General features: G+C 40.7%; 3 protein-coding genes across 3 annotated transcripts; 1 reads left to right on the forward strand and 2 right to left on the reverse strand.

Moving 5' to 3' along the window:
- Positions 1–5,145: 5,145 nt before the first annotated feature.
- vdac2 (voltage-dependent anion channel 2) lies at positions 5,146–10,675 on the forward strand. Its single transcript, XM_084561557.1, has 9 exons — positions 5,146–5,263; positions 6,386–6,457; positions 6,569–6,618; positions 7,221–7,373; positions 7,500–7,552; positions 8,427–8,654; positions 9,143–9,293; positions 9,391–9,448; positions 9,685–10,675. Exons 2-9 carry the CDS (start codon positions 6,391–6,393, stop codon positions 9,774–9,776), a joined length of 852 nt encoding a protein of 283 aa, XP_084417683.1. The 5' UTR covers positions 5,146–5,263; positions 6,386–6,390; the 3' UTR covers positions 9,777–10,675.
- A 1,138-nt stretch (positions 10,676–11,813) lies between these two features.
- LOC311499937 (uncharacterized protein) lies at positions 11,814–15,914 on the reverse strand (the record flags this gene model as incomplete). The annotated part of the gene is made up of 3 exons (XM_084561077.1): positions 14,872–15,914; positions 14,656–14,780; positions 11,814–14,460 (listed from the first exon to the last, which is right to left on the reverse strand). The coding sequence occupies exons 1-3, from the start codon at positions 15,811–15,813 to the stop codon at positions 11,814–11,816; spliced, it is 3,714 nt and encodes a 1,237-aa protein (XP_084417203.1). The 5' UTR covers positions 15,814–15,914.
- A 1,714-nt stretch (positions 15,915–17,628) lies between these two features.
- Positions 17,629–21,334, reverse strand: comtd1 (catechol-O-methyltransferase domain containing 1; the record flags this gene model as incomplete). Its single annotated transcript, XM_084561206.1, has 7 exons — positions 17,629–18,248; positions 18,331–18,464; positions 18,552–18,606; positions 18,972–19,090; positions 19,644–19,749; positions 21,067–21,185; positions 21,268–21,334. The coding sequence occupies 7 exons, from the start codon at positions 21,332–21,334 to the stop codon at positions 18,096–18,098; spliced, it is 753 nt and encodes a 250-aa protein (XP_084417332.1). The 3' UTR covers positions 17,629–18,095.
- Positions 21,335–22,416: the final 1,082 nt, after the last annotated feature.

Below are 22,416 nucleotides of genomic sequence, written 5' to 3' on the forward strand. Positions count from 1 at the left end.
TGATTTCTCCACTCACTTGTCAGTATGGCTGTTTATCTCAGCGCTCTGCTTCTCCTCACCGGACTAACAGGTCAGTGATGTTTTAAAATGTTTTTTTATTTTTATAGTCGTATTGTAGTCCTCACATCAGATGATATTTCAGTTACGTGATTATTTGTACTCACCTGGCAGTGTTTTATTTCCTAAGCTGTCAGTTTGTCATAATTATAAAGACACAATTTAATATGGAGAACTTGCAGATTATAGATACATACTATTGGTGAATGAATATTAAAACACTGCATTTCTTCTTATTGCAGGAATTCACAGCTCAACTTCAGTCAGTAAAGTACCAGTGAAGGCTGGAGCTGCTATCTCTATCCCCTGTCTCTATTCCACGCAATACAAAGACCTTGTAAAGTACTTGTGTAAAGGATATTACTGGGCCTACTGCAAATATGTGGCTCAAACAAACCAGCCACATCATTCAGGGAAGTTTTCAATCTCTGATGACAAAAAGCAAGGAATCTTCACAATGACTATAAAACATCTGACATATGACGACTCTTATTTCTGGTGTAGTTTCCAGCATGGTGGAGGATATGACAGAACGTATTTTGAACTGTCAGTTACCAGTGGTAAGTATCGTTTAAATTCTTATGCACATTTCAAATACTTTATGAAAGTTAAACAATCTGAAGGAAAAACACACGGTGAGACCATAATTTTGAGACTCATTAGCTTTATCAGTCTAAAGCTAATGAGAATAAACATGAGGGCTGAATGGCACAGACAGTTTTTATTTCTTATTTTTTTCCATTCATTACTACTTGTTTTCAATCAAGGAACGCCCAGTCTCTCTGTGGACAATCAGGAGGTTAAAGGATTTACTGGAGAACGCGTAACCATCAACTGTCGCAGTGCCTCAAAGGAAATTACTTGGTGCAGGATTGGCGGAAATTGCGTGAAGAGCTCATCTGGGTCAATAGACAGAACTGCAGTGAACATAAATAAGACGGGGGATAATGTTTTTACTGTGACTATGAGTGCGCTGAAACAGGAGGACAGTGGCTGGTACTGGTGTGCAAGTGGAGACCTTCAGATGCCAGTGCATGTTACAGTTACTGAGAAGCCTACTACTTGTAAGTACCTAAAGTGATTAGAAAATGTAAAAGTGTATCAGTTATTTGGAATTAATAATATTACTCTATCAATGATTGTCTTGTTTTAGCTGCACCCAGTCCTACTGATTTTGAAGACAGGGTATCCAATGAAATTGGACAACACAGGTCAGGAGACTTTGCATTTATATGCAGTCTATGGTTTACTATGTTCACTATAGTCAGTTTATTAGGGAAACTTTCTATGAATTGTTATGCCTTTTCAAATGACCTAACTCACACTCAAATTGTGTGCAGCACAACTTCTTTTGACCTAAAAATGCTCATCATCCCTCTGAGTTTGCTGATCCTGATTGTGATGTTGACCTTGCTCGTCTGGTTCCTGTTAAAACGCAGTAAGTATTCAATATTTTTACTAAAAGTTCAAATTTTTGTGTTCTTCCAGAGTGAGTTGGTAACAGATGTTCTGTTTTTCTAGAGCGGACCAAAGCAACGACCAAGGTAAGTTATTCTGATTTATTTCCCTGCTAGACTGTTTTTTTGCCATGTTATCGAGATTGTTTTGTATTTTAACAGATGTTATTTTGAAGTTGTGCAAAAGTGAGGTTTGTCCTCTGACATTTAGTTTTGCTCATGCACCACAGGCGGATGAGGAAGTGACATACAGTATTGTCACCCACAAGAGAAAACCTTCAGCCCAGGTAACGTCCTGTGATCAGGAAATCAAGTTTAACATTTTCAGTGAATCTATAACCAGTCCACATATATGATTGCAGATGGATCCCTAATATTTTAGGGATTATTGACCATATTTTTCTTAGAGTTACTGATCTTTGGTTTGCCTTTAAAGGGAAGCACTTTTTTATCACTTTTTTTTATGACTGTTTCGACAAGGGTGGAAATGGTGATAAATGGTGAAATATAATGAAACTTAAGGCTAAAGGGGAAGTAACTTACTCTAATGTTAAGTATTTAGCTCAAGGTTTCATACATTCATATTAAACTATTCAAGTAGACCGAAATCTAACTCGTGGTTTTACTGAGTGCAACTGCGTCTGTCCCAACCCCAGGTGTCATCTGTCAAAAGTGATGTGGACATCCTATACGCTTCTGTGGATGTGAAAAAGAAAAAGGCTGTAAAAAGGGTAAATATTAAAAAACCACTGTTTCTCGCTTCCTGTAGTGTAGTCATTTCACTTCATTTTATTCATGGTCCTGGTACGTCAGAGGACATATAATTTGACCTCCTGATTCTTCTTATCAGAAAGTTTAGTTTGTTCATTTAGTCTTACCAGTCACATTTGCTTCTGTTTTTCAGCGGGATGAAGCAGATTGTACAGATGTTACATACAGCACACTGGCGGTTCAGCATCAACAACGCATTTAAATGTTACTTCTATTTGCTTGTGTATAACTGGAACTCTTCTTAATAGTACTTGAATGTGGGTTACGGTCATCGACTGGTTGTGCAGTAATGTGCTTCTTTTTTTTCTTTTTTTATTTGACCTGTGCATATGCTTCTTGGTTTCATTGTATTATTTATAAGCTCATCAATGAATAAACATGATATCTATTTTCAGGCTGTGTGGGAATTCATTGTGTATAGTAATCACTATATATATATATATATATATATATATATATATATATATATATAGTATGTATTAAGTGATATGGTGTACTTATGCCATTTCCAAGTTCCCTGTGGTTAAAAGAAGCTGCTTGCACTCTATAGAAAAGCTATGTGGTGCAATAAAAATCACAATAATTGTTTGAATTAATGTTTATCCAACAGAAATATTACTCATCTATCATCTATCATATGTACAGCACATCATATGACATTTTGTATTGGCTTAAACTTACACCAAGAAATAGGAGAAATAGGGCTGTGCACACCAGCTCACCGAGGTGCTGACAGACATCTTCAACACCTCCCTCCAACAGGCGTCAGTTCCCACCTGCCTGAAGACTGCCACGATCATCCCTGTTCCTAAAACGTCCACAGTGACAAGCCTGAATGACTATCGGCCAGTAGCCCTCACCCCGATAGTCATGAAGTGCTTCGAAAGACTGGTCATGGCCCACATCAAGGACTACATCGACATCACTGTGGACCCGCACCAGTATGCATACAGGAAGAACCGATCCACAGAGGATGCCATTTCTTCTGTGGTCCACACCGCACTCACCCACTTAGAGAACAAGAACTCTTATGTTCGCATGCTCTTCGTGGATTTCACTTCAGCATTCAACACCATCATACCACAGACCCTGGTACAGAAACTGACAACACTTGGACTGAGCTCCACCCTTTGCAACTAGGTCCAGGACTTCCTAACCGACAGGCCGCAGTCTGTGAGGATCCACGACGTCTCCTCCACCTCCATCACCCTCAGCACCGGCTCCCCCCAGGGCTGCGTGCTGAGCCCCATCCTGTTCACCCTGCTCACATACGACTGCTCAGCGATTCACCCGAGCTGTCTGATTGTGAAGTTTGCGGACGACACAGCTGTGGTTGGACGCATCGCTAACAACGACGAGTCCGACTACAGGAAGGAGGTGGAACACCTGGAGGGTTGGTGCAGAGAAAACAACCTCTGCATCAACGTGAAGAAGACCAAGGAGATGATCGTGGACAGAAGGGGCAGACACCCGGAGAAGAAAGCTCTGCAGAGGGTGGTGAAAGCTTCACAGAAGACTGTGGGACACAGTCTATCCACCACCACGGACATTTACACCTCCAGATGCAGGAAAAGGGCCACCTGTATCAGGAAAGACCCCACTCACCCCGCACACACACTGTTCGTCCCGCTCCCCTCAGGCAGGAGGCTACAGAGCATTAAGAGCAGGACCACCAGACTGAGGAACAGCTTCTTCCCGGAGGCTGTGAGACTGTTGAACGCTGAAAGACCTCCGTAGCCCCCGTCCCCCGCCCCCCCTCCAACAGCCACCCACGGACACATCTGCACAGATTGCAGTTTGTTTTGCACTGTCACTTTAACTCCATTTGCACACTACCTCAATTCATTGCTGTTAAATTCTATGTTGATACTTTTCACCGCCTATATTTATACATACCTGCTATTTTGTATAATACTTGGAAAGATAATTTTATTCTATATTCTATATTTATACTTTTGTTTTTTTGTTTCTTTACTTATGGCTTGAATCGGGACCAGAGTAACCAATTTCGTTCCTTCCCATGTACCAACATGTGTCGTAATGACAATAAAGAATCCTTGAATCCTTGAATCCTTGAAGGATGCTACATATATTCAGGTAATCAAAAATGTAACAACACACATATGTTTGAGTATTTTGCATGTATTATACATGCCTGCATGTATGTACAGCACGTATTGGTCAAATCTGTGATTAAGATGTGACATACTTGCACAAAGGGTGAATATTACGAGCTCATAGGCCAACTTGACACAGTTTTTCACATGATAAATCTTTAAACTTCTAGCACATTCACTGACTGTAATGTGAACTATGGAACAGGGTACATTCACATCTTGTTCAGGATAACTTGCAATCGACTGACAGGTCAGATTTTGTTCATGATTAAATTCCAGCAAAATCAGTTACATTCCCAGGCTCATCAATTCTATTTGCTTCTTGCATGTTTTCTTTGCTCCTCCTTTCCGTAACTGTGACTCTTCTGTCCACCTATCCACGCACACAAAATAGTACAGACCTATTTGTTAGACAGAAAGAAATTGAGATTAATTTAAGAATTTTTATTTTCAGGCTGCAAATAGCCTGTGTGTTAACATCTCTAATGCATTTTTGTGACATGCTTACTAAATAAATCTACTCGCGGTGCTTAAAGGGGAACTAAATCATTTGATTTCACTGACTTTTTAAGCCTTCCAAAATTTAAGACTGCAGCACCACCGTGTCATTTGGTGCTGCCGTTGCAATCTGAATAATTTGGCGATTTTTACCATACAGTCTATGATTTTGACAATCATTTGTACTCAGGCACTCATGCGGCCACCTCGGGTCCTTAGCCGGGATGTGATAGGTCTGGATTTCATTGCAGTGCAGTCTCCTTCAGCTCGTCCTCCAACCGGTGACGCCTGGCTCTGACTTACGGTGTGAGGAATATCTCCAAAAAAGTCACTTTAGTTCACCGCTAGACCCGTATTTTACCGGTAAGTGACTCATTTATTCACGGTGACACTCTTAATGTACTCCAGAACAAGGAATAAGCAGCGTTAAGGCGCGCTTTGCATACGCCGGTACTACTGCATGTTAGCTAAGTTAGCTATGCTAGCCGTACTTAGCATGCTGCGTCTGTCACATGTCGGGTAAAAATGTCAGCCTTGCTTTGGCTCACAAGTTCCGTGCTGTTTTAAAAGTACAGCGTGTTCTTCAAATTTACTCGTTGAAAACATTTAAAACTTATAACTTAAGCGGTTGTTATGTTTTCGTTAACCGCTCCGTGGCCTAGTTCGCACCACAGGTGTAATTCTAGCTTGCTCATGGTGCTGGTGAACCGTTTAATTAACCCGTCCGGCTAATTGTCGCCGGCATGTACCGTGCCACGCCTAGCTGTGCCTGCCAGTTCACGTGGAGGGCTAGATTATTAAGAGCCAGGCCTGGACGGGGTGCTCCAGTGCGTCAAAATGGCCACTGTCTTAACCAGTAACCTTGTGTGCTGGCTGTCACACACTGCTGGAACTACCTGCACCACTGGATCGCAGCATCTGTGCTAGATGTGTGTAAAGGAAAAGTGAAACCAACATCGTGACTGTCAGGTTAGACCGGAAATGTAAATGTGACTACATGCACACTAATATAGGCAACGTAAAACATATCTAAAAAGGACTCCAGTTTCCCTCAGGGTTTTAGATTATGTTCTGAGTCCGTTCACCTGGTCATCAGCAGCAGAAGAGTACTGTATGACTGGTTGTAAGTGCTCCCTAAAGGAAGGCCTAGTTTCTGCGCAACAGGTGTAGCAACTGCAGGAAGGGTAGACACTGTTGCAGTTTGCAGTAAATAGTGTATAGCCAGGGTAGTGTATACCCAATACATGCCCTGGGTGGTACAATGACAAGAGCCGCCTGCCCTAGCGTCCGATTATTGGTGCTATCCACATTAGTATATGGCAGACCTTTTCAGTTGTTTATTTGGCATCGGGCATCATGGAATTTGTTTTATATGCGCCACTAAACCGTACTTTTATTGTTTTATTATGTACAATGTGGTTAATGTGCACTTCAATACTAGATCAGGAAGATGACTCAACAAATATATTTTGCTTTCATCTACAGATACAATGGCTGTGCCTCCCACATATGCGGACCTGGGCAAATCTGCCAAGGACATCTTCGGCAAAGGCTATGGTATTATTTCTTATAGCTTGACCTCGTAGTACTGGACCATTCTTTAGCTGCCAGGTGTTTTTTGACTAAAAACTTTTGAAATAATCTGATTAACGTAAATCTTTCTTTCAGGATTTGGCTTGGTGAAGCTCGATGTCAAGACAAAGTCAGCCAGTGGAGTGGTAAGATCATGTCTTTTGTTATTTAATTTGACATTCAAGAATATAAACCAAAAAAAACGGACTTCATAGTGGTATCTACATCTTATGGTATTCCAACCTTTTGGAGCAGATGCAGTACTTTATAAAATGAAACTGCTCCTCTGGGACTGTAGTATTACATAAGTGATAGATAGATACTTTATTTATCCCGAGGCCAGCACAACACAAAACTAAGACATATATGCATAACAGTCAGCTATATGGATTATAAAGGCTGCAAATAATCTTGTCTCTAAAATTTCTAGAGTCCAGATTGATATCTTTAAATTTCTTGTTTTCTCTTATCAACAGTTAGAAATCCAGAATTAATACATTAATAATAATGGTGTCTTTATTGCTAGGTTAGTTAATTAAGTAATTGATCATCAATATGAATAATCCATCTTCTGCCAGTACAATCAGCCACTTCTGCAGATTAACGATTGGTAACGGCCTGTACAAAGACTCACTGACACAAGATGCATAAAGGCACTGAGTCAGTTTATTCATAGTAATTTTGTCCAGAGTAACGTTTTATTATTCTTATCTTGTGATTGCTATTTCTCTAAAATTGTCTCCCACAGGAATTCAAAACATCTGGTTCCTCCAACACCGACACCAGCAAAGTTGCCGGCACCCTGGAAACTAAATACAAGAGGTCAGAGTACGGCCTGACATTCACCGAGAAGTGGAACACCGACAACACCTTGGGAACGGAAATCACCGTTGAAGATCAGGTTAGGGATATATTCAAACATTTTCTACTTCTGTTCTTTAGGGATGTCAAAATGAAGAGTCTTTAAGCATGACTGGACAGAAATGGTTTGTTTTAATGTCGAATGTTTCTCCATGCCTTCTTACAGATTGCCAAAGGTCTGAAGTTGACATTTGACACAACCTTCTCACCAAACACTGGGTAAGGTGATGGTTAAAATAAGTTTTATTTGAAATTTTACTTGAGCTCTTGGTGAATGTAGCCTTCCCTGCATGTTGTCTCACTACATGAGTAATCGTGGCAACCCGATCTTTGACGCACATGCTTCTGACAAGTGTTGTTGCCGACCACGTGACCCTAGTCCCAGTATGGAAGTAGTCTCTTGTAACATGTGTTGTTCTGTGGAATAATTAAGAAACTAAATTTTACTACTGTGCCTACATGTTCTGGCATAAATGTGTTTTTTTTATTTTTTTTATTTTTCTGACCGACAAATCACTTGAGGAATAGGGCACATGTCCCAGATGAAGTGTGTCCTCTTTCATATTGAGTGAGGGATTTTGTTACGTGGCTGCACTGAGACAGCATGGTCAAGGCGACAGTGTTGGACTTAAACTGGAAAATAAACACCAGTGTGGAGCCAAGTGCGTCTTTTAAAACTCTGTTGTTTGGCAGTGTCTGCCTAATTCACCTTTTGATACAACCATAATCAAACTTGCTGAACTTATGCAATGTTTCAGCTATGTAGCCCTCAAAGAGAAATCGTTGTCTTATCTGGTCTGCTACTTGAGCTGGCAGCTGGTATAAAGACTAGGCGAATTATCGTAAATCTGAGGAGTAGTGCACAAAGTATTTGCTGCATCCGGGGTAGAGTTGTGGAATCAGATATGGCCTTTAGTTCCCCATGAATGAGATTAATTTGTTTGTTCTATGGTAAACGTATATTTGCTCTAACAAACTGTGAAGAGTTCCTCATTTAAAGTATTTGACGAACCCTGATGCTTAATCTGATGGCTAAACTTTGTATTAGCAATTCATTTTGAAGTTTATAAAAGCCCTGTTATTTCATCAACAGCAAGAAGAGTGGCAAAGTTAAGACCGCCTACAAGCGCGAGTACGTTAACTTGGGCTGCGATGTTGACTTTGACTTTGCCGGCCCCACCATTCACGGAGCTGCTGTTGTCGGCTACGAGGGATGGCTCGCCGGTTACCAGATGAGCTTCGACACTGCCAAATCCAAGATGACCCAGAACAACTTCGCCATTGGCTACAAGACGGGAGACTTCCAGCTACACACCAATGTGTAAGTGGAGATCTTTTCTCATGAGGTTTGGATTTTTTTTATCAATAACTTCAGTTATTCAAAGGCAACATAAAGGTGACAGCAACCCTAGAAACATAATGTGTAACATAGTGTTCAAAGCAGCAGACTTGGCAACAACACTGCATAACATAGTTACTGGCCTTTTTATGATTTATTTTAGGCTAATAATCCATAAAGCCGTATTAAGAATAAAAATGGAACAGTCGATGCATCTATGACAAATGGTTGCTATCTGTAGGATGCAATGTTATTTTTGTCCATGATACAAAAATCCAAACAACCACACAGAATGTCCTGTATGTAATAAGTCATTCTGAAATGGTTTTAAACTAGTTACAGAATATGAGAAGCTTAAAGCTTTGAAAAGTGGAACAAGTGTTTCAAATGATGGCGAGACTTCCACCACCTTTATCAAAAATCCCAATTTCCCAATAGCATAAGATTTTTCTATCTTATGATCTTTAAAGCAATGATGGAGCCGAGTTCGGTGGCTCCATCTATCAGAAGGTCAGCGACAAGCTGGAGACAGCGGTGAACCTGGCATGGACCGCTGGCAGCAACAGCACACGCTTCGGTATCGCGGCCAAATACCAGCTGGACAAAGATGCCTCCGTCAGTGTAAGTAATGGAGTGGGAAACTTGGAGTCAAACAGATCTTATGTTAAACTTACACAATTAATTACCAGTGACTGAATTTTGTGTTTTTAATTTGCAGGCTAAAGTGAACAACAATAGCCTTGTTGGTGTCGGGTACACCCAAACTCTGAGACCTGGTAAGGTGGTTTCTTATGGTTTAATTGATCGCTGCACTACACTTCTTTCTTAACTCTAGAGTCATTTCACTCTGTACTCCAGTTTTGAAACGGTGATAGTAAATGATTTGACCTAGAGTAGAGTTATTTATACCAACACTTAACAGCCTGCAATTCCAGTCGAGCTTCATTCTCAAGTCTCTGAACCTTTGCTTGAGTAATGTGACGGCTGACGTTTGATCCTTTTGCTTGTGCAGGTGTGAAGCTCACTCTGTCTGGCCTGGTCGATGGAAAGAACATCAACGCAGGCGGCCACAAGCTGGGTCTGGGCCTGGAACTGGAGGCCTAAGCTTTCCTCATACTGCAAGGGACTAGGGAATATCAGAAGAATCTGGCCTTAAATGTGTGTCCAACTCAAACCAGCACGGGGATATTATGGAGAGATTGGTTCAAAGGCTTCTGCAACAAACTCTTGAGTACCACGTCAAGTTGGTGCTTTTGTCATTGGTACATTTTACCTTTGTTGCTTTTTACTTTGTAGTTGCAACTTTTCAAGAGACAGTTGTTGGCCTGTTATTTATATATCATGTCATTGTTCCTGTCCAGCACTGCCATAATAATCTGATCAATACAATCCCTATGTCTGTCATCAACTGTGTGGCTTCCTTGTGATAATCTCAGACACTCCGTTTTTTTTTTTTTTAATGTGAGAACATTAGTTTACGGATTTGTGTGGTGAGAGTGGTCATACTTTCTCTCTGATTTTACCGTCACAACCATCTGATATTCCTTTGTCATCTGAACAGTTTTCATTCGCAAACCTCTTTAAAGTACACTAAATTTATTTTCAGCTAATATTTAAGTACTATTGCACCCTCCCTGATCATGCACACAAGGACAAAAGCTCAAGCTCTGTAATATTTTGTTTTGCGTTGGCCATGAGGGTTTGTGATATTCTTTTAAAGCTGCACAGCTTCCCTCAAACTGGACAGTTTTTGGGTCGCTGAAAGTGGGATCTGTAATTTGGGTCACATGGCCGACCAAGCAGAAAAAAAAAACAGAAAACGGGGGTGTAATAAATGTTCACAATAATGCCAAACTATCATTATCTGAAAGAAGTGTAACTTCAAGTTGCACATATGCACTCTCGGAAGTGCTTCCCTGCGCTGGGCGGTGATGGAGCCCACAGGAAGTCTTGGAGGTCCTTAAGTGTATGTACAAGTTTTCAATAAAGTCGTTGAACTCTTATGCTTGAGCTTACTTATGCATTTTTAGTATGTTATGTTGAAGTTTCACCAAGCAAACCTCAGTAACTACCTGGTTTGATAAACTTTCTAGTACAGTTATAATAGTGGATGTGATGGATCGAAGTATTGCTTCTCAATCTTTAAAATTAGATTGAAGCTGAGACTTGTGACTAAAGTATTTTCAGAAAGCTAACCCAAAGTGCAGACCAGTCTCTTTTAAAGGGATGTTTTGGGAATGAGGTTGCATAATTTTACTGACACACCCCCAGTCATCTCTACTCCAAGGTAAGTAGACCTTGAAAGAGGAAAATGTTAAAATGAAATGGGGTGAGGATGGGCAGATGGATCAAGAGACTAACCGAAGCAAAGCAGCAACAATGAAGAGACGTGGGTAAATAGTCCTTCACAAGTTAGGAAACTGGGTAGAAGGTCTGAACAACCTTTAGTTGAATTGATGATATAAAGAAGCAAGATTGATAAATTGATCATACAAGCATTCTTGATTGTGTTGTGATTGTACATTAACTGATGTTGATGTACTTTAACATCAGAGGAGTGAGTGAGCAAAAAAATCGATTCATCTCTGAATGGTTCGTCTTCATTACAGCGGAAATCTAAAATGTTTGCATTATTTATACAGCGGCCCAGTAATTGTTACTGGAAGTGCGTCCATATCTGTTATGCTTCTGAACTCTTAATATCTCCATTCACAATAAAACCCAGAATCACTGGCTGTTTCAGTTATTGCATTTATTTTTCAGCACATATCAAAGCAGATAAAGATCAACAGAAACTCAAAATGCTCTTTACATTCATAATTATATTTGTTTTCAGGTGAGTCAGAGTTTTCAATACACAAGTTGGTTTAAAGTTCAAAAGTAAAGCTGTTGCAAACATTTAAGGAACTGTTCTCTTCCTTTGTAGTCTCAGCTCATGCCTTGTAATTTGCATCTGCTTTAAATAAGCCATTCTCTATTTTGAGCTTCACAATCCCTGATATTGGCCTGCACCAATTGCTCTTTTGTTTGATTTAGTATGGAAGCATTCTTTATCATGTCTTCCTCATTCACTGCAGATATCCACTGTTTTATTGCATTTTTATTGTGCTTCTACCTTTTATCTTATCTAACCTCTGAGTCTTAAGATGGTTTTGGTTTATGAACCTGGCTGCTCTCTGGTGCCCCCTGATGTTCGCCTTTTATTCCTGCAGTCATGGATATAGTTTCAGTTGGTGACACGGTTTGGACTGTTTGAAGTTTATCCCCACTAGTTGGCTGTGAATGCTCAACTTCAGGAAGACGTTTCATGGTAGATTTAACAGATGACACCTCACCTTTTGCTACTTTATCCTCAAGTTTTGCCTCTTTATCCTCACCTTTTGTTTCTTTATCCTCACATTTTGCTACTTTATCCCCAATTTTTGCATGCTTATCCTCAACCTTTGCCTCTTTATCCTCACCTTTTGTTTCTTTATCCTCAATTTTTGCTACTTTATCCCCACTTTTTGCATGCTTATCCTCAACCTTTGCCTCTTTATCCTCACCTTTTGTTTCTTTATCCTCAATTTTTGCTACTTTATCCTCACCTTTTGCTACTTTATCCTCACCTTTTGCTTCTTTATCCTCACCTTTTGCTACTTCCTCAACTTTTGCCTGTTTATCCTCATCTTTTGCGTCTTTATCCTCATCTTTTGCGTCTTTATCCTCTCCTTTTGCTTCTTTATCCTCTCCTTTTGCTTCTTTATCCTCACCTTTTACTACTTTATCCTCAAATTGTGCATTTTTATCCTCACCTTTTGCTACTTTATCCTCAACCTTTGCCTCTTTATCCTCACCTTTTGTTTGTTTATCCTCTCCTTTTGCTTCTTTATCCTCAACTTTTGCCTCTTTATCCTCACCTTTTGTTTGTTTGTCCTCTCCTTTTGCTTCTTTATCCTCAACTTTTTCCACTTTATCTTCAGCTTTTGCTTCTTTATCGTCACCTTTTGTTTGTTTATCCTCAACTGTTTCTACTTTTTCCTCACCTTTTGCTACTTTTTCCTCAACCTTTGCCTCTTTATCCTCACCTTTTGTTTGTTTATCCTTTCCTTTTGCTTCTTTATCCTCAACTTTTGCCTCTTTATCCTCACCTTTTGTTTGTTTGTCCTCTCCTTTTGCTTCTTTATCCTCAGCTTTTTCCACTTTATCTTCAGCTTTTGCTTCTTTATCGTCACCTTTTGTTTGTTTATCCTCAACTGTTTCTACTTTATCCTCACCTTTTGCTACTTTATCCTCAACCTTTGCCTCTTTATCCTGACCTTTTGATTCTTTATCTTGACCTTTTGCTTCTTTCGCCTCAACTTTTGCCTCTTTATCCTCACCTTTTGTTTGTTTATCCTCTCCTTTTGCTTCTTTAACCTCAACTTCTTCCACTTTATCTTCAGCTTTTGCTTCTTTATCGTCACCTTTTGTCTGTTTATCCTCAACTTTTGCTTCTTTATCCTCAACTGTTTCTACTTTATCCTCAACTGTTTCTACTTTATCCTCACTTTTTTCTACTTTATCCTCAACCTTTGCCTGTTTATCCTCACCCTTTGTTTCTTTATCCTCACCTTTTGCTACTTTATCCTCACCTTTTCTTTCTTTATCTTCACCTTTTGCTTCCTTATCCCCACCTTTTCTTTCTTTATCCTCAACTTTTTCTACTTTATCCTCACCTTTTGCTTCTTTATCCTCACCTTTTGTTTCTTGATCCTCACTTTTATCTTCTTTATCCTCAACTTTTGCCTGTTTATCCTCACCGTTTGCTACTTCATCCTCACCTTTTTCTTCTTTATCCTCTTCTTTTGCTGCATCAGATTTACTGATCTCCTGTGGCTCTGTGTGAGTGTTTACCTCACTCTTGGGTGTTGTGCTTGAAGTTACTTTTTCTGTAACGTCCATTGTGTCTATGGGCAGAGTGCTTTTTGTCTCTGCTGTAACATCTGTGGTTTTCTCCAAAGTATCATCCCTATCTTGCAAATGAACATCGCTGCTTAGCTCTTGAGATTCATCTGTTTTTTCAGACACTTGAGCTATGCTTTCAATAAAGGGCTTTTTTGCTAGGTCTGAGATAAAACTATCTTCCTCAGTACATTCTTGTTTACCGTCGTCAGGTTCTTTCAGAAGTTCTCCCTCCACAGGGACCTCTGGCTTTAAATCTTGTGGCTTTGAAGAGGGATCTGGCTGGACTGCCACCACTGTCCCTGCAGCTTGTTTTTCTCCTGATTTATTTTTGTCCTCTTCCAGACTCTCACTCTGTAAAACTTTGCTTTGAGTATTTATATCTACACTGCTGTCTCCTTCTTTGTCAACTACTTCAATCTCCTGTGATTCCTCTTTTCTTTCTTGACCTTTTTCATCGTCATCCACTTCACCAGTTTCCGCTGCACTCATTTCATCACCTCCATTTAGTTCATTTCCTTGATTCTGCTGACTGTCAGACATCTTGTCACTTTCTTCCTCTCCACCGTCTTTATTATACTTCTCTTCCTCACTGCCCCCTTTCTCACTTTTCGTACACTCCTGCTCGTCTTTTTCTGTCTCATCTGATCCCGTCTCCTCAAATTCTGACATCTCAATTTCCCTGGTAGTCTCCGTTATTATCTCCTCTACAAACTTGTACTGGGGCTCCGCTCGTCGGTATGGGCCCCCTGGCCGGCTGAAGCAAGGGAGGGTGTAAACAGGGGACTGATGGTAGATGTACGGCAAGGAGATGTTGGTGTCTGACATTGTTGATAGCCGAGCTTCCTCGCCACACAGGAGTTTCCTGCAAGATAGAAAAGACAGATTTTATCAGGAAAGACATATTTTATCTGCAAAGACCAATGCACAGTAACATTTATTAGATTTTAGTAGAAAGACTTGATAAAACTTTTCAAATGGGTAGTTAAACACAGCATTCATGACAGATAGAACACATATCAGAAAGAAAAGTACATTTTTTCGCACAAAAATATGTTACCTGTAAGACAGGATCTCCACATCCAAAGCCATCTTCACATTTAATAGGTCCTGGTACTCCCGCAGGTAAGCAGACATGTCAAATTTGCAGTTTATCAGCTCATTTTCAAGTTCTTTGATTGCGTTCTGCAGCGATGACAGAAGAGATTTGTTATTGGTCAACATGCGCATATAAACATTGCACAAGTCTGTTTTAAAACGTCCTAAAAATAAATACCTGATAGCGGATGATTTCCTCCTTCTGGCGGTCCTCGACCTCATGAAGTTGCTTCTCCAGTGCTTCTCTGGTGCCTTTAGCGCAGTCCAGTTCAACGTTTTTGGCCTGCAAGCGCCTCCTGTACTCCTGAATCTCCTGCTGAGTCGCCTTCAACGCCTCTCGCTTGGTCTCAGCTGCCTCCGTTAATTTTGCAAATTGAGATCGGAAAGTTTCCCCTATCTGCTCGAAGTCGGACACAGTGTGACCTTCCAGCTGTGCCCTGATGTCCCGAAGTGCCGCAGTGACGCCGGGGTGGTCAAATTCGTGCGCCCTCACGTTCACCTGCGCATCCTGGCTTTGATCAAACATCTCTGACACCTCGGCCTCATGGTTTCTCTTCAGGAAGTGGATCTCATCCACCAGAGACTGCGCTTTCTTGTCCAGCTGTAGCTTGGCCTGATACGCGTCACCGATGTCCTTCTTCAGGACCGCGATACAGCTCTCGGCATCGGATCTGCTGCGCGCCTCCTGTTCATGCTGTCTCCTCAAGCTGCACAGCTCTTCCTCTAAATTCTGATGCTCGATTTCAACCTGGTGCTTCTGATGAGCTATATCCCGAACCATCTGCCTCAGTTTCCCGAGCTCTGGTCCATACTCCTCCTCCAAACATGATGCGGTTTTTGCTCTCCCTCTGATCTCTTCGATTTCCCTCTCCAGCAGATTGTTCTGGTGCTCCAGCTGGTGCACCTTCTCTATGAATCCCGCAAGACGGTCGTTCAAGCCGTGCATCAGCTCTTTGTCATTAAACTTTCCGGATAACTGCTTGGTCGAATGCATGTCCGGTGTCGTCCCTTTAATCACGACGCTCGTGTCGGATCCCAAACGTCTCGTTTTGTTTGGAGAATACACATCTCGACTGATCCTGTGCGGGAAGTCGAACCCGCTTTCCGTCCTGCGACTCATGCTGTCGTTGTGAATGTATGGTGCAGAGAGGCTCCGTGTGGGCTTTTATATCCGTGGCCATGTGCTTGGTCTGCAGAGCGGAGCTGTCCGCCGTGCTGAAAAGGTGTAGAATCAGCTGATGGTCTAATGAGCGCTTACTGCACAATTTGACGCAGACACCAGTGACGTGGGTGAATGGAGTTATATGCCAATCAAATAACAATGAACTCTTAATAGTACATTATTACTATTACCATTATTGTTAGTATTATTGTTGTTGTTAGCATTGTTCATGATTAACTAATTACCCATGTACACCAATCAGCCACAATAAAACCACTCACAGGAGAAATGAATAACATTGACCATTTTGTGATAATCCAATGTTCTGCTGGGAAACTTTTGGGCCTGGCATTGGTGTGGATGTTACTTAGACATGTACCACCCACCTAGGCCAGACCAGGCACCCCCACCCCATAGCAATGACACACACAAAAACAGAAAAACAGCACAAACTGGCCTCCAAATTCACCAGATCCCAAAGTGACCAAGTATCTGTGGGATGATCCACAGAGGCCCCTCCCCTCAACCCATAGGACCCAAATGGCCCCACTAACAACATTCTGTTTCCAGACACCACAGGACACCCTCAGAAGACCCATGTCCATTCTCTGATGAGTCACAACTTTTCTGGAGGCACAAGGGAGACCTACACAGTATTACCAAGGTGGTGATAATGTGCCTGATTGCTGTATTTAGACCCTACTTCTATACAGCCCACTTTTACTGTTATTCTATAATTAATTTCATGCTTTTTTCCACTTCACTGAAAGTAGACTTCAGCAACAATATATATATTTATATAGCTTTCATATCTTTGACTGAAAAATTTCCTCCTGATTATTTGTGATGAAGCTACTGGACACTGAATTTCCCACAGGATAAATAAAGTACCTGTCTATCTACACTCTGCATCATTCAAGTCTAGAGTTTAGATTCTCAAGTAAATGCAAGTACCTGTTAAAAGTGATAATTATCTTTCTTTTCTCATTCCTTATACTGGAATGTAGCAATGTAGGCGTAAGTAAAACTCATTTTTATCCGTTTACTTCGTACATAGAGCAGCAGACAGAAAAAAAAATTCTGTCAACTCTATTATTGGTGTAACCACTCTTTTGTTTTTAATACTGCACTAATTCTCCTCTATTCACTTGTACATGGTGTTCCCAAGTACTTATCAGGACGGTTACTTCAAACACCGCAGAGAAGTTGTCTTTGCTCTTCTTCTGCCTCTTCATGTGAATCCCAGACTGACTCTGATGTCGAGATCAGAGCATGTGTTAGAGGACTCTTTCTTCCTCTTGCGGTTGGGGATAGTTCTTTATGACTCTGATTGTCAGTGTGGGGTTGCCATGCTGCTGCAGAATAACTTGGGACTGGTTGTAGTGCGTAAAACCTTTGCTCAGTACTGGATATTACAGTCTTGAAGCGTTAATTTGTACGTTACTTCGTCTATGTTGCAGAAAAAAAGCTAATGTGGATAACTTCATATTCCAGAATTATAGTGACATGTTAATAAACAATTATCAGTTAAGTCTCTCATGTATTGTTGTATTTCATAGTGGAACTGTAAAACCGGAGAAACTCCAAAGGCTCGCAACTACTGAAGAGTACAAGTAGTTCACAATACATTTTAAGGCTTACCTAAGCATTTACTTAAGTGGGACTATTACTGGTAACGGAGTATTTCTGCATTTGAAAGGACAAACGTTTGTTTTTTTTGTTTTTTTTTTTATTGGTACATAATATAAAAGCATGACACAAGCCCCCCAATGCAACACAAATGTCCAACAGTTCTTAAACAGGGGAACACTGCTTGCCTTCAGCTTGTAGACATGCAAGAATATTATACGTCAAAATTGTATTGTGTATTGTAGTGACGGAAATCTGATCAAAGCCATCTCTAACATCACATATAAAGAAGTGTATAAACACTCAATCACAACAGTTAAAAACAACTGACTTTATTTCGCTGCTATTTTGTTGCTTTAGATGGTTGTCTCAGTCTTATTTGTCTATAAAACCGCTGATTATATTAGCCTGTCAGCAAAAGGATATGTGCCAATAACTGATTTTGATGCTTAAAATCCTTATAGATAGATTATAAGACTATGAACAATGAAAGGAAGCTGTAATGTGTAATCTGATCTCGAACAGGCTGACAAAAGGCTATTTTTTTATTCACTGATTTCAAGAACAAGTGCACTATTAATAAAACATGTCTAATTTTGTTACTAGTGATTTTAGCGTTTAATGGCGATAGTCAACCCATCCCCCACGGTGAGCATGCTCAGCTCAATCCTCTGGTCCTTGTGCAGCTTCTTATTGAGAGCATCCAGAACCTGGGACGTGAGGTCAGTGGGAGCCGGATTCACGACCTTCCCGCTCCACAGCACCTTCAGATAGATCAACAACAGAGCTGCTTCATCCTGTTCACAGTCAAAACGTAAACCTGCCTGTGTGAGGAGGAGCACTTACATTGTCGATCGCAATAATGCCCCCTTTTCGTATGAGCTCCAGTGACTTCTCATAGTATCCGTCATAGTTGGACTTATCAGCGTCAATGAACACAAAGTCATACGTTCCAGCCTCTCCAGCTGTTATCAGTTCATCTGATGAAGCAGAAAGAAAAATCATAATGTAGAAATTACACTTTTTAAAAATCTGTAATCATGAGTGAGATTTATGAAAGCCCTTACCCAGTGTCTTCATGGCCGTTTGATGCTGTATATCTATCTTATTTTCAACTCCAGCCTACACAGAAAGTTAAATTATATGAACTGGGAGTTGTGCAGAGGAAATCCTGAATTGATTTTGTTGCTTAGCTTTGCATCGTAACGTGACACAGTTTCCTGAGCAGACACCTTTTTACTGTCCAGCGTGCAGCATTTTGTGGAGACACACTGACAGCACCTAGATGTCCAGTGTGCTGTCTGCTGCACAATTTTGTTCTGAGTGAAGCAGCAATCAATCTCACTTGCAAAATGCCAGATTCCAGTGCGCAAGGAACTGGACATTACTCACTCGTGTATGCAATGCAATTCAATTGTTAACATCTTATTTTATTTCATAAAATCTTGTTTTAAAGAAGACAAAAAAAGCTGTCCAGCCGTTCTCACCTCTTTAAAAAATGGTTTGGCAATTTCCACGTAGGCGTCCTCTATTTCACAAGCGACCACTCGTCCATTTTCTGGCATTGCCAAAGCCATACTCAGTGCATTGTACCCTGTGTACATCCCTACAAAAAACATACCGAATCATTTTAAATTTTTATATTTATCCCTTTCAAGATGAAACGCATCTTTCAAGATGTAAGGGACAAAAAAAGATAAGAGAATCTTTTAGACTTGAGCCTGTGGAGATCTGACAATGTGAAATGTGTAATCAATAATTTAAATATATCACTGAATTTGTAGCATTCAAACATCTTAATCCCAACGATCAATGTGTCAGTGTCGAGTCAATGTGACGACTACCTCTTTTGGGGAATGTTCAAGTATTTACTATTTAAAGACTATATTCAAGTTGCACAATCTCAAATTATCTTTGTCTTAAAATTCAATTATGTAATCAATCAACTCTTAAATTTAGATGTCAACATTAAAGACTTAATCAATCCTTAATGGATCTGATCGGTCATATGACCCAAATCAAAACGACAGAAAAGAGAAAAAAGACTAAAAAAATATTTTAAAACATTCGAAAGAGAATGGCAGTAATATTCAAACTTCAAATTTATGTTTTCATTTGGATTTTAGTTCCACGTTATGCGCCTTCCTACATAATCTCACCAATTTCAATAGCTTTAGTGGCATTAATCAGTCTAATGAGATTTGCCATCAACTGGGCCTGTTCGCTGGCGACCATCATGCGACTCCATTGGTCTTCAAGGGTTCTCTGAAATGAAAATATGAATGAGTGTCATTGTACTGTATTGTCTGACTGAATGGAGAGACAGCATTTCTTGAACTGTGCTGCCTTCTAGTGACCAAAATATGTACTGCTTAGACCCTGGAGGCAGGCATAACATTATGACCACCTTCCTCATATTGTGTAGGTCTCCCTTGTGCCTCCAAAACAGTTGTGACTCATCAGAGAACAGACATGGGTCTTCTGAGGGTGTCCTGTGGTGTCTGGCAACAGAATGTTGTTAGTGGGGGGCCCTTGGGTCCTATGGGTTGAGGGGAGGAGCCTCTGTGGATCAGGCTTGTTCCAGTGCATCCCACAGATACTTGATCAGTTTGGGGTCTAGTGAGTTTGGACGCTAGGTCAACACCTTGTGCTGTTCTTCATGTTTTTTGAGTTGTTCCTAAACCATTTGTTTATGTGTGTCTGTGTCAGGCTGCATCCTGCTGGGGATGGCTGCTGCCATCAAGGAGTGTCATTGCTATGGGGTGGGGGTGCCTGGTCTGGTCTAGGTGGGTGGTACATGTCTAAGTAACATCCACACGAATGCCAGGTCCAAACGTTTCCCAGCAGAACATTGTATTGTCACAAGATGGTTAATGTTATTAAATCTCCTGTCAGTGGTTTTAATGTTGTGGCTGAATGGTGTAAATTACTGATTGCATAATAAAACATTTTATGTAAAATCAGAAACTGAACTGATGAAATTCTAAGCAGGTACTTTTTAGCAGTTTTCACTGAGAAGCGGCAGCGTGATCCAAAGTTTAGAGGCCACAACTTCAAAGGCACAATCATCATCTCTGGTTTTTAGCCTGGAGCGCAGGATGACCAGCCAGCCTTCATCTGACCCAAATAACCTGCTGGTGGCTTCAGCATATAGATTAATGTTGCTTAAAAGTATCCTGAACTATCCATCCATTAACTATATATATATATATATATATATATATATATATATATATATGTGTGCTTATCCTTGAAGGTCGCGAGAGAGGAGCTCGAGGGTAATTCAGCTGACTTTGGGTGAGGAGAAGGGGGGGGGGGACAGGTCGCTAGTCAATTACAGGGCTGCCACATAGAGCCAGACACACCTACAGGCAATTTAGAGTCAATTTATAACAACCTGGCATGCATGGTTTCATAAAATTGTCCAAAACTGGAAGAATCCTGAACTGAATTTATTTAAATATAGCAAGCTGATTATAACATGGGACTTTTTTTTTAGGTTGACCTGAATGAAAACGTTACAATATCAAAGATTAAGTTGAAATCTTTTCCAAATGAGACACTGTTCTTTGATTCTCTTACCAGTCTGAGTTTGGTGAGAACTGGATGCTCCCTCAGTGAGTTATTAACCACATACTGCAGCACAAGATCGTCCTTTCCTCCGCTGTGGCTCTTCCCGATGAAGGCAGACTTTCCCACACCTTACCAACAAGACATAAAAAAGCAGCTAAGACAACCATCTACCCAAAGAAATCTCTGTCAACCCGCCAGATCGTCTCATACCTGTTAATACGAAAAAAAGTCCAACACAGAAAAGCATTTTAATATCCGCTGCCATTATGCTCTGCATCCTGTCAAAGTTGGTTTGAATCGACTGAATCTCTCTCTCTCTCTGTGGCAGTGCTTTTTGTAAAGTACCACCTGTGTTTGTTTTGGTCAACCTTTGAGAGGGACGCTCAGGGTATTGATTTTTCGTTTACATTGCGAGAGAAGGGACATTTGTGTGATTGAGAGGTGGACCACCAGCTATTTATAAAAGCTGGAAGATTAACACTCCACTTTTAAAAGGATTCAGATGATAGAATGAAAGAAATTCTATCAGGGCTCACAGTAGATTTCCATGACTGATTCCACTGATTGTTACAGTAAGGGAGTCCAACTTCTTTATTTGCGGAAGCCCCAAATGTCCAAATACTGCGGATAGTTTCTCAATCCATTGCACACTTTGAACCGCTTTATCTGTGTCACTTTACTGTGTCATCATTACTTGGCACTATACAGTATGTCGCCATTGTTCACATGCGAAAGGCCATTTTTTAAACATTTACCTTATCTATTTCACGGGACAAAACCTCCGTGTAAATTCCATCACATTTAGCGAGCGTTTGGAGATGCAGTTTAATAAAATACACTGAAACCAGCTGCAACCAAAAAAAAAAAAAAAAACTGACATGACTCTCCCTCTCTCTTTGTATCAAACTGAGCAGCTGCATTTCCAAAGAAGCCACAGACGTGAGGAGCCTCTTTGTTTGCAGCCACATGAGTTGCATTATTGTGAATGCAAGTGTATTACAGTCAAGGAGCGTTCTCTTCAAAAGTGATATAAATAGTGGAGAGGATGTTTGTGTCACCTGAGACTTTGCAATCATTGAGGTTATTGCACATACATCTACACAATAGATGTGCACTTCTAGCCTACAATGCTGCCTCCTACTGGTAGATGTTAACATAGACAACTTGTTTTATTCCAACACACTCTCACACCTTGTCCTCACATGCTGCCGTTTGGTCATTTAGCCCTGACGTCCTAAGCAGAGGGGGCCCCCTAGACGTCGGCTTAGGACGTCAGGGCTAAATGACCAAACGGCAGCATGTGACGACAAGGTGTGAGACTGTGTTGCTAATTCAGACCCATGACTTGTTATCATGTTG

Source organism: Chelon labrosus (genome assembly GCF_963514085.1).
Source record: "Chelon labrosus genome assembly, chromosome: 15".
NCBI lineage: Eukaryota > Metazoa > Chordata > Actinopteri > Mugiliformes > Mugilidae > Chelon > Chelon labrosus.